General features: G+C 42.5%; 1 protein-coding gene and 1 long non-coding RNA gene across 2 annotated transcripts; both read left to right on the top strand.

Moving 5' to 3' along the window:
• Positions 1 to 3077: 3077 nt before the first annotated feature.
• LOC143415949 (E3 SUMO-protein ligase ZBED1-like) lies at positions 3078 to 5419 on the top strand. The gene is made up of 2 exons (XM_076881335.1): positions 3078 to 4321; positions 4511 to 5419. Exons 1-2 carry the CDS (start codon positions 3249 to 3251, stop codon positions 5160 to 5162), a joined length of 1725 nt encoding a protein of 574 aa, XP_076737450.1. The 5' UTR covers positions 3078 to 3248; the 3' UTR covers positions 5163 to 5419.
• Positions 5420 to 7023: 1604 nt separating this feature from the next.
• LOC143415968 (uncharacterized) lies at positions 7024 to 7978 on the top strand. The gene is made up of 2 exons (XR_013096396.1): positions 7024 to 7590; positions 7724 to 7978. It is a non-coding gene; the product is annotated as an uncharacterized LOC143415968 (long non-coding RNA).
• Positions 7979 to 13991: the final 6013 nt, after the last annotated feature.

The following is a 13991-nucleotide window of genomic DNA, read 5'->3' as shown; positions in this document are numbered from 1 at the left end:
TCAGATCCAACCTTCAGTCACATGCATTCTCTCTGTTGCATGTCGAACCAAGTAGTTTATTATTATATTTTATTTTGTATCCATCAAGGACGTGAATGAGCTGCAGTCTCACCCACCTCCAGGATGGAAACATTTATCTTTTCACACACTTTCCTTGGCTGTACAATGATACAGCCTTAATCTACCTTATGCATCTCTCTTTTTTTTTTTTTTTTTTTTTTTAGAAAAGGTCTTCATATGAATGATTTCCTTTTATTTATTTCATACAATCTGGGCATGATGGGTCATAAATGCACTGATTTTTGCAGCCACGGCCACTATCTCTATGTGACATAAAAAGGGGATCGGTTAGATGCTGTTTTGTCACATGTCCTGAGGCTGATTTCACAATTATAGTGTTTTTTGAAAATGTTACATTTGGGACTTCTACAGTTAAAACAGTTTTACAAGCTCCTGTGTCTCAAAACATTTTTTTTTAACGGCACACCTTTCACATATACTACAACTGTTGGTTTGGCTTCTGACCCTAGCAGCAGTTGTTCTATATTGTAAACTTCCGCTTCATCTGTTTCACTTCCTTCCTCTCCACGTCTTCTACGTCTGTCATCATCACTTTGAAAAGATGCCATTCTGCTAGACGTTTTGCTTTTTTCTTCTGACTTTTTTCCACATATAGCTCTTTTTGCAAAGCGGTTTTTAAAGCATTTATTAAATCATTAATAAATTAAATGCATTTGCCTTGCCAAGCTGGACAATATATTTTATTTTGTATTTCTCCACCTTTTTGCACTGACTATTCCTGCATTTGAACAGTTTTTTTCTAACCACTCTTCATCTGCTGTTAATTTTACTTTAGTTTTAGAGTTACCCATTTTAAACTAATTACGTCAGAACTGTGACACCTTCTCTGGCACAAAGGAGCGGGCAGGTGATCAATAACAGGCTTCTACTTTCTCACTATTTGAGAAAGCGGTTATTGATTTTACGTGATGACGCACAACCTTAGTTTCCCACTCCAGCCAGTTCGTGAGTGTACACAGGAAAACAGCTTGAGAAGGGTTCGACCGCGTATTGGGTCGTAAATGACAACTCACTTCTCTTTGTTAACACAAACAGAGCGCGCTTTTATAATTTTTATTGAGACTTTCCGTATTTTTATTGTGCAACCTTCTAACTGTTCCGTTGCAGCCACTCCCAGAGCGACCGGAACTCGTTCCGTTACAGCTGCTTTCCCAAAGCAACCGGAACTTTTAATAGCGATTTCTAGAATTTCGCTCTTGCCTGTTGTCTCTTAAATCCCTTCTGGATTGAGATCTGTCGGCGCTAACCAGGTTTACACACTATTTTAAAGGAAAATCTCAATATCAACGTATTTTAGCGCTAGATGGAATGCAGTGTTTCATATTCACCTTACTGTGGCGCTGCGTTTTGGATCCGGCACATCTGGTCCTGGCGTCGTGGGGCCTCGCTGACCAGAGATCGAATTCACGCTCCCGGATTTTCCTTTTTACTGTGCACAGATTTTTTCCAGCGCAGGCAACACGACGTCAGAATCCGATGAAAACCGTCTGTGGACAACTAGACGTTAAAAATAACAGTTAGTTATCCGGCTACGAAGGACCAATTAAATGTCAGGGGTTTAGACATCTGTTCACAAGTAAGAGAAATAAGACACTGCAGACCGACTCAGAGTTTAAGAACGTGTACACGGGTGAATGCCTCTGAGAAGACAGACACAACGAGTACAGGCTGCTTGCTTTATTTATAGTTCAAAATGGATTACATAGCACTTCCTTTTTTAACGGAAAGGGGAGAGCTCAGGCATTGTCTTAGCTATCTAACCTCTGCACACAAACTGAAAAATAACGACACAGCAGTATTCATGCTTATCTGACATCACAGACACTGAAGTAAAGAATGCATGTATATCCTGTCTTGTCAAACATCTATGAACACTAGAAAATAAAACACACTTGATTATATTGTATTTCATAAAAATCCTCTATCAATCGCCTTATGTCCGCGGAAACTCAGCTGCGTATTCTTGACCTGTCGGAGCTTGTTTTCCAGCTTCCTCCACTTGCGAACCATCGATTCATTAAATTAACCTTAAATTCTCTCGCCGCTGCTCGATTTCCATGTTCCTCCGCGTAGCTGATGGCCTTCAGTTTAAACTGTGCTTCGTAAGCGTGTCTCTTTGCCATTTTCAGGGTTGTTAAAACAACGATGTCCTGCATAATGCACATACCTGTTCTTTTATACACGTATGTGCGATTGTCCCGGTATATACGATCAACGCCCACACTTCACCCTTTAACGTTCTCATGGTGTTCTCTACTACGTCCTCCTTACAACACATAGGGGGCACTGCGCTATAGGGCGCGCCGCACTTTTTGAAGAAAATCTAAGACTTTTAAGTGCGCCTTATGGTCGTGAAAATACGGTACTGCAACAACATGGCAACAGAGCAGCTGCAGAGAATTCAACATTAATGAATCGATGTTCACAACCTGCTGCACAACCTGCAGCAGGTTGTGGCCTGATGTGTTTGTAAGAGTTTCACTTTCAGGAGGAGAAGATTTAAACGAGTCACACAAATGTGAACTACAATGTCTGTGACACACAATTTATGCAAACTGCATGAAATCTGACCTGAAGAAATCCAGTCTTCTGCCTGTTGTGGTTGTGACAGCTGCTCGTAGGAGAGTTTGTTTGTAGGAGGTGGAGATGTTCTCAGATCAAGTGCGTAATCGTCTCTTTGTGTAGACGCTAAAAGCTGTGAGCCAAAACTCTCTGCTCTGAAACTCTTCACTCAGTCCTCACGCTGAGAGTTTAGAGGCTGAACTTCTTGTTCCTCCATAACACTTTTCATGAAACAGCAGAAATGAGCTTGTGTTTCTCAGCAGTGCGCACACAGAGAGCCGATCCTCTCTGCTCAGTCTGAACAAATCAAAGTGAAACGTCAGTGAAAACACAGCTGCTGATCAAACTGTGTCAGATTAATGCCTCAATGTTTCACTGTGACATTAAAAAATACATAAAAATGATTTAAAGAAGTAGGAGGCAGATTTTCACAATAAGAGCACTTTGTTTTTAATATAGCTGTCGAAATTAACGCGTTAATTGCGATAATTAAATTTTGGAATTAATTACGTTAGAATATTTAACTATTTAGCGCAACACGCAGATAAAAAAAAAAAAAAGTCGCTCCCATAATTCCACTTGATTTGTTTACCGCGCCACTGAAAATGGAGAAGCAGGAACAGGATGGCCTTCTGGATGGGGAATTCAAATACAAGAAGAACATAGATGGGACAATAAACAAACGCGTTGTAATTTGCACTCACTGTAGTAAAGAGTTTCAATTTCACCGTTCAAATTCGACCTTAAAATACCACCTTAATGCCAAACACGCGTTTGTCGGGGCAGCAGCTTCACCCGGCCTGCGTCAGACCACTCTTAGTGAACGCAGGCCACTCGGTAAGTCTTCTTTGGACAAACTGACCGACAATATAGCCAAATGGATAGCAAAGGACTGTAGACCGCTAAGCATTGTGGAGGACAAGGGCTTTGCGGATGTTTTAAAGGTTGCATCTCAGGACGCGTCCTACAAGCCCCCAGCGAGAAGCACAATAACAATTCGAATCCACGAACTGTATGAAACGGAGAAAAAGAAAAAAGAAGAGGCTTTAGTTCACACAGAATGCGTGGCTCTGACAGGAGACCACTGGACATCATTGAGTAATGACAATTACCTGGGAGTTACTGCGCATTTAATCACTGAAGCCTGGGGTCTGACATCCTTTGCGCTGACTATAATGAAAACGGAAGAGCGGCACTTTGCGGAGGCTTGTGCAGAGCAGTTCCAGACTGTTGCTCGCAGGTGGAGAATTGAGGAGAAGGTGACAACAGTAGGCACGGACAGTGCGCGCAATATGATCGCTGCGGCTCGCATCATGCCATTCAATCACATGCCGTGTACCGCGCACATTCTACAGAGATGCATCACAGTGAGTCTCGCAGACAGTGGCTTTGTCACTGCGCTGGCCAAATGCCGCAAAATTGTTGGCCATTTTAAGCACAGCCCAGCAAACACAGCAGAGCTGAACGCAGAGCAGGTGTCACTGGGGCGCAAGCAGGAGCCGTTGGCCCAGGACGTGCCTACGCGCTGGAACTCCACGCTGGAGATGGTGAAGCGCTTGATCCGCAACCAAACTGCAGTAACCGCGACTCTGGATAAACAAAAGCATAAACTTGTCCTCCTGACGCCTCCAGAGTGGGACAAACTCCAGAGACTGGAGACACTTCTAGAGCCCTGCAGGTGAGCCTGTCATTGTGACCATAATTGTAGGTTTAGATTAAATGTATCAAACATACATCTTAAATCAGTTTTGTTATTATGAAAATGTCTTAATACCTAGTAATAAAAAGCTTTTTTTAATTTGCTGTCTTATCTGTGTGTGTGTGTGTGTGTGTGTGTGTGTGTGTGTGTGTGTGTATTCCACTGCAGATATGTGACTGAACTGCTGGGAGGAGAGGCCTACGTCTCCTGCTCTGTAGTTCTACCAGCCTTCTGCCACCTGCGCCGTGTCATGGAAGTAACTGATGAGGACCCTGCATATGTGGTGAGGTTTAAAGAGAAGTTTAAGGAAGACCTTGCTTCCCGCCAGGAACATACCAACTATGCATGGCTCCAGATCGCAACTGCACTGGACCCACGTTTTAAAGACCTACGCAGTGTGCCCAAGACTGACAGAGAAGCAGTGTGGATCACACTGGCAGGCATGCTGCATGAAGACTCTCCTAGAAGATCACACACTGCAGAAGAAGGTCCAGCCAAGAAGAGGCTGAGCCTGGTGCAGATGGACTCTGACTCTGAGTCAGAGGAGGAGGTACAGCAGGACAGAGCCATACAGCGCTACAGAGCAGAGCCCTGCACTGCCTTAGAGGACTGTCCCTTACAGTGGTGGGCAGCTCATGCAGGAGCCCACAGCCAGCTGGCCCGCCTTGCTCGCAGATACCTGGCCACTCCTGCCTCCACAGTGCCCTGTGAGAGGCTGTTCTCTGTAGCAGGGCACATTGTGAACAAGAAGAGGTCTGCTCTGCACTCAGAGAACGTGGACAAGTTGGTTTGTCTCAGCAACTGGCTGAAGGATGAGTAGACCAGAGGACCGTGTGTTTAGAGCTTGTTCTATGGTTGAATGTGATTTAAACAATACTTTTCACTGTTGTTCATATTTTTTTGCACTAATCTACCTTACCCAAAAGGATGATTGGAGATTTTTTCTATTTTGCCTGTTGAATTAGGCCTATGTTCTGTGAACTTGAAGATGTATATGGATAAAACAATGTGCTAGATTTAAACGGGTGGAAAACATTCAGTAAAAATCCCTCACAATTATTTGAAGCCCTGTTCTGCTTGTACTGTTTGTACTCACAATGAATAATAAATAAAACAAACAAGTGTGTTAAAAACCACTATCTGTCCCGATTTTTACACACATATACACATATATTTCGAGTTGCGATTAATCAATTTTTAGGCTGTGATTAATTCGCTTCCAGCACAACACCCAGCCTACGTCAGACCACGGTGAGTGAACGCAGGCCACTCAGCGTGGTCTTAGCATTAAATAACACTAACAAGTGTGTAAAAATCCGCTATCTGTCCGTATGTTTGCACACATTTTGGTCATATTTCGAGTTGCAATTAATCATGATTAATTGATTTTTAGGCTGTGATTAATCTGATTAAAAATTTTAATCATTTGACAGCCCTAGTTTTTAATTCAGTTAATGTCAAACTGTCATCAACACCTCTGTGTTGTCTCCGTCTCTGAGCAGATTCAGGCATTACTCAAATAATAAAGGCTTTTTTTCACTATTATACTTTTCATTAGTCTCCAGGTTGATGATTATAAACAGAATTATTAAAGTTTTTATCATTTCAGGCTGAAAATCAACATGAATTTGGTTCTAATCAAAGAAGCTCCTTTAATGTGTGTCATTAAAATCCTCACACAGACTTAAAAAGGCGACATTAACATTAAAATAAATGAAAGAAGCTTCAGCTGAGAGCTTCATGCAGTCATCATCAGCAGCTCATAGCAGTCACAGCTCTTTATTACGCAGCTTTGCAGGAATTAAAGTGGCTGAAGTGTCAGAGTTTGTGTGAGAAGCTGCTTCATGGACAGCTGTACACACGTCTTTATTATTTCTTCATAAATCAAACACACAGGTTTGTCTGCAGATGATTTAAAGTGTGTCGTTGTGCAGTTAAAGCTGTTTGTGTGACGCCCTGACCTCCTGTGAATGAAACAGCCAATCAGATCCATCAGAGAGAGAGCAGGAAGTGTTGTGTGTTTGTGACAGAACAAGGAAACAGTGATGATGATGAACATAAAGGTCCTCTGATGTTTCCTGTTACAGTAACGCTTGTTCATCTGTTGCTCTCCTACACTTTCCTATAAATAAAGGAGAAAAAGTCCGTTTAGTTTCATTTCCTACAGCTCAGAGTTACACTTCACATTCCTGCTGTCACATCAAAAAGCTTCACTTTGGTCCAACATCTACATGTTAACATGAAACACAGACAGACTCAGAACATCTGGAACATCTGCACTTTGACCCAAACTGTTATAGCAGGATATTTTCTGCATATTTCTTATGTTGGACCTGTTTGAACTGTAAACGACCTGTAATCATCTGTAAATGGTGTGAGACACACTGAGGCCACCTACAGGGCAGCTGGGGAACAGCAGGGATCTGAAATCATACGAGACGTTAGTGAGTGAGAAGAACAAACGGACTTAAGATGGCTCGAAGTGATCAAAGTTGATCTAAAACAGAAGATAAATCCACTGATTCTTTGTAAAGTTCATCTGCTGCTCACATGAATCCATGAAAGATTTATTTCACTGAATGTTTCTTCAAAGCTCATTTCAACCTGTTGAAGTCATGAATGAAAGTGCAGACTGAGAGTGGATCACATGATGTTTGAGGTGTGTCATGTGACATGTTCAGTATTGTCACACATGTCTAGATTGTCCCTGATATCATAACTGCTCAAACACTGATGATTATATTTGAAGAATTATTCCTGATGGCAGCAAAGTTTGAATGGAGCTCTCTGTCTGTGCTGATTTGTCGCCCTCTGGAGGTCAAAGCACAAACCTACAGGGCAGCTGGGGAACAGCAGGGATCTGAAATCATACGAGATGTTAGTGAGAAGTTAGAACAAACGGACTTAAGATGGCTCGAAGTGATCAAAGTTGGTCTAAAACAGAAGATAAATCCAAAGCAGCATCAGATGAATGTTACCATTTCCAGTTACGGTGCCCTTCATCTAATATGGAAATGTGTTGTTTTTTTTTGCCGTGTTGTTGTTCTTCCTATTGTGTTTAGGCCAGAGATGCTCTTCAAACAGCTGACAGACATGACCACATTACAAGAACATGGTGTGAGTCTGATTTGATATTCCAGTCAACGCTGAGAGACCTTAACCAGGAAGTCAGAGGTCAGCTGATGCTGCGAGCAGGAAGTGAACCAAGGGAAAGGTTCACTCTACTCAATCTCAAAGAAAATATGCTGGTATTTGTTGATGTTGATGGTACAATAAAAATATATAATATAATAAATAATAAAATATCATGTGATGATGAGATGTGTTGTTGGTGTTTGTATTTTCTGTAAATGTCTTTTTAATGTAAATGCTTTGTTCCAGACGGACAGGGAATCAGTTGCTGTACGATGACATCATCTTGATGTTGACGAGGAGGGCGAGAAAAACTAGTTTTGTCCTGCAGATGGCGATCTTGCACCGTGTTCAGAGAGCCGACACTTTGATGGTGCTGCTCTACTCAGCTTACTTTAGCCTGGGTTGGACTCTGTATGAGCAGCTTCCACTCTGGTTTCACTCTTAAACACACTTGTTTGATTTCACTTGTAAAAGTTGAAGAATAAATATTTTATTACAAAATTATTTGTTGATGCATTTTTTTAGGGTCAAATATCTTGTTTGATTTGAGGAATGAACTGTTAGGGTGGAAAAACTGAATCAGGTTAAAATAGTGGTGCTTTATATCAGTGAAGATGTATAATGTAATTTAAAATGTTGATGATGGGTTGTAGTGGGCTTGTACTTACAAAACTGCCTCATTTTATTGGAACGATCCACAGTTGCATCCATTCACGGATGACATCTGACATCATTTGACATCTGGTCTGAACACGTTTGTACACAAGATGCCTCAGTTCTGGATGTTCCCACAGACTCCTCTGTGCACCTAAAGAAAAGGTCAAGGGTCAGCAGCACATGTAGTTGGGACAATTCTTCAGTCGCACAAACTACACAATCATTTTCCTCCAATGACGACTTTTCACTTGCAGAAATGGTCCTGTGTGATTTCCAGGCTGTGATATAAAAACTAGTTCCTAATGGCAGCGACTCACTCAGTAAACATGTGTTTCCTTCACCAACCTCACACACAGATCCAATAAGATCAGGAAGTGGGCAGTATAGTACAATATGTGTTATTCTGTGCTGCACTGCCCAAACTAAAGATCTGCTGAAGTGTTGGAAATGATCCAGATGTTTATTTTGGACGATACAGCAGAAGATCAGACATGAAAGTGGAGATAACACAGAAGACCTGCAGCAAAGGTCAGAGGTCAGACTGGGCCCCTGGATTCAACAATGAGCCAATGATCATCAAGCAGTGACTAAAGCAGAGCCCTGACGTTCTGACATTCATCACACAGTCAGAACAAATGTCTGCTGATGACTTCATCTCATGAAACGACTGATAGATGTCAGTTCATTGATCAGCTGAGCTGCTGATCTTCATCGTCACAGAAACATTCAGCTTGTTTCAATCAGTAAATAACTCCCACTACTCCCAGTTTGAACTGTTCCCACTCAAAATGCTGTGAGAACAATGATCATTGTAGGACTTCACAAACATCACGTGTTGTTTTCCACATGTAAGATCAGCAAACACACAGAAACTTCCTGTTGCCACACACGGCCTCTAAAATCTCTTCCACGCTTTCTGTCTGAAGTCCACTCTCTGTGTCGGATCCACAGGAAACAACAAGATCTTATTAACATGGTTTTCAATGTGTCTCCTTCCAAAAAGTCCAACCAATGAACAAATGTGTGTATTTGTGGAGGCCGAACAAAAGCATGACACATTTCTCTGTTTCTATAAACTGGAGTCAAACACAAACATGAAGAGTTTCACTGACAGACTCCAAAATGCCCCCACAGTGGATCAAAGGGAAATCCTACAGTGTGGCCAGAGACTCTTAATGGCTCCAACATCAACACATCCACAATGTTGGATCCAGTTCTGCCTCACAGAGTTACTAAGACACACCCTCTGCCAGCATCACAACAGCTCCACCTGCTTCACCTGCCTCCTCAGCATCTGTACACCTGAAGAGAAAAGAAAGGCTCCAACAGCTCAAATCTACAAAGGATTCATGAAGTTTCATCCAACAATAACATGTTTGCCTTCCACAGTGTGCTGTTAGACACCACTGTACCTCTGCCATTTCAAAAGGAGCAGCTTGGGAACATTTTGGCTCCAAACACTTTGTGTTTAAGTTCTTTGTTTTCTTTGTGAAGCCGACAACATCTGGAGCTTTGTGACTCATAGAAACATCATTTTGTTCTTTAGATGACAGCAGATTGGGACTGAATAATCAATCACTATCAAACCAATAAAGACAAACATGCTGATTTTACAGGAACTTTGTTGGAGAAGCTGCAAAGACATGAAACTGGTGGAGATCCCAAACCAGTTGATAGTGCTGGTTATTCCAAATAAAGCTGTTTCCCTTTGAGATGAAATGACTTTGTGTCCTGATATATAATAAAGATGTTGTTGTTTTTGAGCCCCTGTATTAAAAGTAGCTTAAAGTCAGCTTGAGTTTGATGTCTTTATGTCAAAGCTGCTCATGATGTTGAGCTGCTGATGGAATAAAAACAATATAAAAGCATGTAGTCCAGACTTAAATGTAGCCTGTTGTTAGCTGAGGTCCACACACAGTGTTTGACAGTGTAAAGTGTGTGAAAGGGCTGCTGGTGGAGCTCACTAGGATGAGCAGGTGACCACGAGGTGGAGAGCAGCTGGCCTGGCTTTGACCCGGGCCACGCCCCCTTTCTCTCTGCTTTGCTGTCACTTATCTTCACTGCTCTGTCCAATAAAGCTGAAAAAGGCCCCGAATCAAAGAAATCTGCTGCAGCCTCTGAAATGTCTTCTGTTTCCTTCCCGACGGCTTTTTCACCGTCAGCCCATCAGACAGTCCAGCAGCATTTATGATGATGTCATGATGTTGAAGAGGCTGCTACGGTGGCCTCCCATGACCCCCAGCCTCATCACAGCTGAGATGCAGACATTTGAAAACATTCAGCAGACAACTGAATAACAGTCCAACACAACAGTCTGTGTGCAGACACACACTGACCTTTCATATAGTCAAACACAGCTGGTTGAGTCATTTCTCTGTGAGTCTAAAGTGAATCTAGTATTTGAAAGTCCACTTCCTGTATTTGTTGTTGAAGACTTCTTCAGCTTCTTCTCAAGGACATCAGCTGCTTGTTTGGCAGCAGAGGCAGTTAAGAAGCTTCCTGAAAAACACTGAACAGTGAGTTCACCGTGGCATATGACAGATTCAGCTTTCTGTGTGCAAATGTGTCTGTGTCGACCTTTCAAATGCTGTTGAATCCAAAACATCAGCGGCTCCTCGGCTGCTCACTTCATGCACTTCTGTCTGTGTGACAGTCCAATGACATCACAGCTGTTTCCAGCCCCAGTGTCTCAGGACTGGACACCTTTAAACATGTCGAGGATCAAACAGCGTCCAGCTAAACACACATGAAACTATCAGAGCTGACAATCATTCCAATAACATCTAATGGTTCATGTATGTAGACACAGGACTACAAGGAAATGGCTCTCAGCATCTGGCTGTGGGAACACATGAGTCCCTGTTTGTGTTCAGATTGTGTGCATGTTTTAGACGTGTGTCACATGTAGAAACACAACAATCCCACAATGACACACAGATGTGTTTGACACAGCTGTGCAGCTGTAAGTTGTTTCTAATGATTCATTGAAGCTCTTCTAACATTCTGGAGACGATCAGTACATGAATCTGTTCAACACGACAACAATTTGACTTCAGTGTGAACGTTTGCATTAAATAACCTTCTTCATCCAGCTGACAGCATCTTCATCCTATGATGTGAACAGTTCCTCCTGTTGATGACAAACCTCTGACAGGATCTGCTTGAGGAGCTTTTTCATGTGCAGCTCTCTGAGCTCAGGGCTGAGCTGCTGTTTCATCTTTAAGAGCTGCTGCCTCCTCGCCGGACTTGTTCTCCTCTTCTTCTCCTAATGACACCATTTCTGCTTCATATTAAATTCAATAAAGATGCTGACATGTATCTGTAGCAACAACATCATTGAATCTAGAACAACTGGAGCCAAACCAGTGGCTCTGCTGGGATCACTGGTGAGCCAACACTTCCTTGTTGATGCAGATTTCAGGGCTTCCTTTTGCTCCTCCGTTATAACTGTTCTCTCTTCTCAACACATGATGACACAAAGGAATCAGCAGTGACAAAGATGATGCTGAAGAGAAGCACACACTTCACACATATAACAGACCAGTGCAGTTACACACACCTCTGCTCGACATCAGGCCTCAAACAAAGACACAAAACACTAACTTGACTCTAAACAGAAGAAACCAGCAGCTGTTTCTGTTCTGTGCTTATTTATATTTGACACACATGCTTCTCTTTGTGCAAACACACATCGCACTATAAGGGTAACCTCGCACACAATGATTGGACAGCACAGTGATGATGCTGGGAGATCCTATACGCAGCAACACAGAAACACTGAGAACTTTAAACAATGATGGAAAGTGTTATAAATGACTTGTTGGCCTCTGATCTGTCACAAACAGCTGAAACGTGTCTCTCATGAGTCACATGAAGGTTTTTGACAGAAAGGACAAAAAGTAGCTGCAGTCAGTTTGTGTCATTTTTATATTTATTCATCTGGGAGAAAAATCTGAGGGACATTAAAATGTGTTTTCAACAGAGACAAGAACATGAATATAACAGAACAGGTAAATGAAGATGTTTCAAGTAAACAGCTGGACTGATCAGGTCCAAACACAGAGTGATAAACTTGTCAAACAGCTGTCATATCTTTATATAGAAGCTCTTTATAAATGCTGCTCACTGCAGTCTGTTTACTAATAATGTCAAAGTGTTAGAAACACAGAAACATCAGAATGGTCTTTGTTCACAGAAACCTGTCTGGGATCCTTTGTTGTTCTTTTGATGCAGAGTTACATTATAAATATAAAGAGTTATTTCAGAGTCTCATCAGTTTTCCTGCATGTCTTTATTTAACACATCAGCAGGGCTGAAGCTCTCATGTTAAACACACACTGATCTATGGACACGTTCATGTGTTTCTAACAGAACCAGGCTGTTATCAGCCTGCACTAACATTATGTCACACACACTGAATGTAACAGTGACAGTTTACATCATCACACAATCAGCTGTGATTGTTTCACTGTCATCAAACGAGTCAACAGGAAGTAGAATCAATAGAAACCAATCATTTACTGACAGCATGTCTGATGGAAATAAGTGCAGATTATGTATGAAGTCTAACTGCACACAGTAACTGTGTTACAATAAGGACTTAACAGCGCCCTCTGCTGGAGTGTTTCAGTACTGCGTTAACTAGAATACACCACCTCCTCCTCACACCACCTGCTACAGCTCTACTCTTCTATGACTACAGTCATCCACAGCACTGATGTGAGGTCACATGGTTCATATGTAAGGAGCACAGCTGACCTCAGGTCAGTTTAATGACTGTGAGCAGCAGCTGTGTTATTGTCACTGTGACAGGGAGACACTCTCAGACACAGCGCTCATGTCAGCTTGTTCTCATGCAGGAGGATCAGGAGCTCCATGTTTGTCTTTCTGTTTGAATCATGATGTGTTTGTGCCATCAGAGTCTGTCATGAGTACTCAGGGTTTCACAGCAGCTCTTCTGGATGCTGACGAGGACTCCAACCTCATGTTTCACCTCTCTGAGCTTCTGATGTCTGTGAACACTCGTGTTTCTTCTCTGGGCTCATCTGGACAAAAACACCTTTCTGTGTTTGGCTGCAGCCTCATTCTGACTGACAGGAAGTGTGTTATCCATGAGCTGCACTTCTGTGAGGAAGTTTCCTGCTGTGTTTCCTGTCTGTGGACAAACACGAGTGTTCCAGCTGAGGACTTGGTTCCTTCCACCTGTCCATACAGGACATCACGCTGTCTGCAGCTCTGTAAATGCAGCTCCAGGTCCTTCCACGTGCTGCTCTGTATTTGTGCAGTTTGTAGTGTGTCCTGGGAAACGTAGCACACATGGTGTTCTTCTGCTGTTTCCTCCTTTCACTGAGTGTGAAACACTGACGCTGTGCTGTTGTTCACAGAGGGGAGCTGATTCTAGCTGCAGCTGGACTCTGTCATCTAACTGAATGTGTTGGTGCTGATCACGGGGCTCTGAGGGGGGAGCAGCAGGAGGACTCTGGATGCTGACGTCAGTGTATCTGTGGAAGCTCCCACAGCGTGTCTGTCATTCAATATTGTGCTGTATATTGTATCTATGCAAAGATGAACAGACTGTGTGTTCACTGGTCTCTGTGCTGCAGCTCTGATGTCATCATCACTCCCTCCTCCACCCTCAGCAGTCCCAGCATGCTGCTGTGGTGCACCCCACCCTCACTCTACACCTGAGCCACAGACCACACCCTCCACCTCAATATACACCACAGTTTTCTCTGCTGTGGAAATGAGATCAGGAGGAAATCATCATTATTATTATTTAATAAACGCTCACATTAATGTGGGCTTATTTGTTTCATATTAGAAACATTAGTTGAGTGTTTTTAGTATAAAATGGTCA

The sequence above is a fragment of the Maylandia zebra genome, unplaced genomic scaffold (genome assembly GCF_041146795.1).
Source record: "Maylandia zebra isolate NMK-2024a unplaced genomic scaffold, Mzebra_GT3a scaffold11, whole genome shotgun sequence".
NCBI classification, from domain to species: domain Eukaryota; kingdom Metazoa; phylum Chordata; class Actinopteri; order Cichliformes; family Cichlidae; genus Maylandia; species Maylandia zebra.
This window is presented reverse-complemented; position numbering and strand designations above follow the sequence as displayed.

Excerpts from the sequence above, each read along its gene's own strand:
- LOC143415949 (XM_076881335.1), top strand. The coding sequence starts at position 3,249 with ATGGAGAAGCAGGAACAGGATGGCCTTCTGGATGGGGAATTCAAATAC. Across the intron at positions 4,322-4,510 it reads ACACTTCTAGAGCCCTGCAG|ATATGTGACTGAACTGCTGG; the intron begins GTGAGCCTGTCA and ends ATTCCACTGCAG.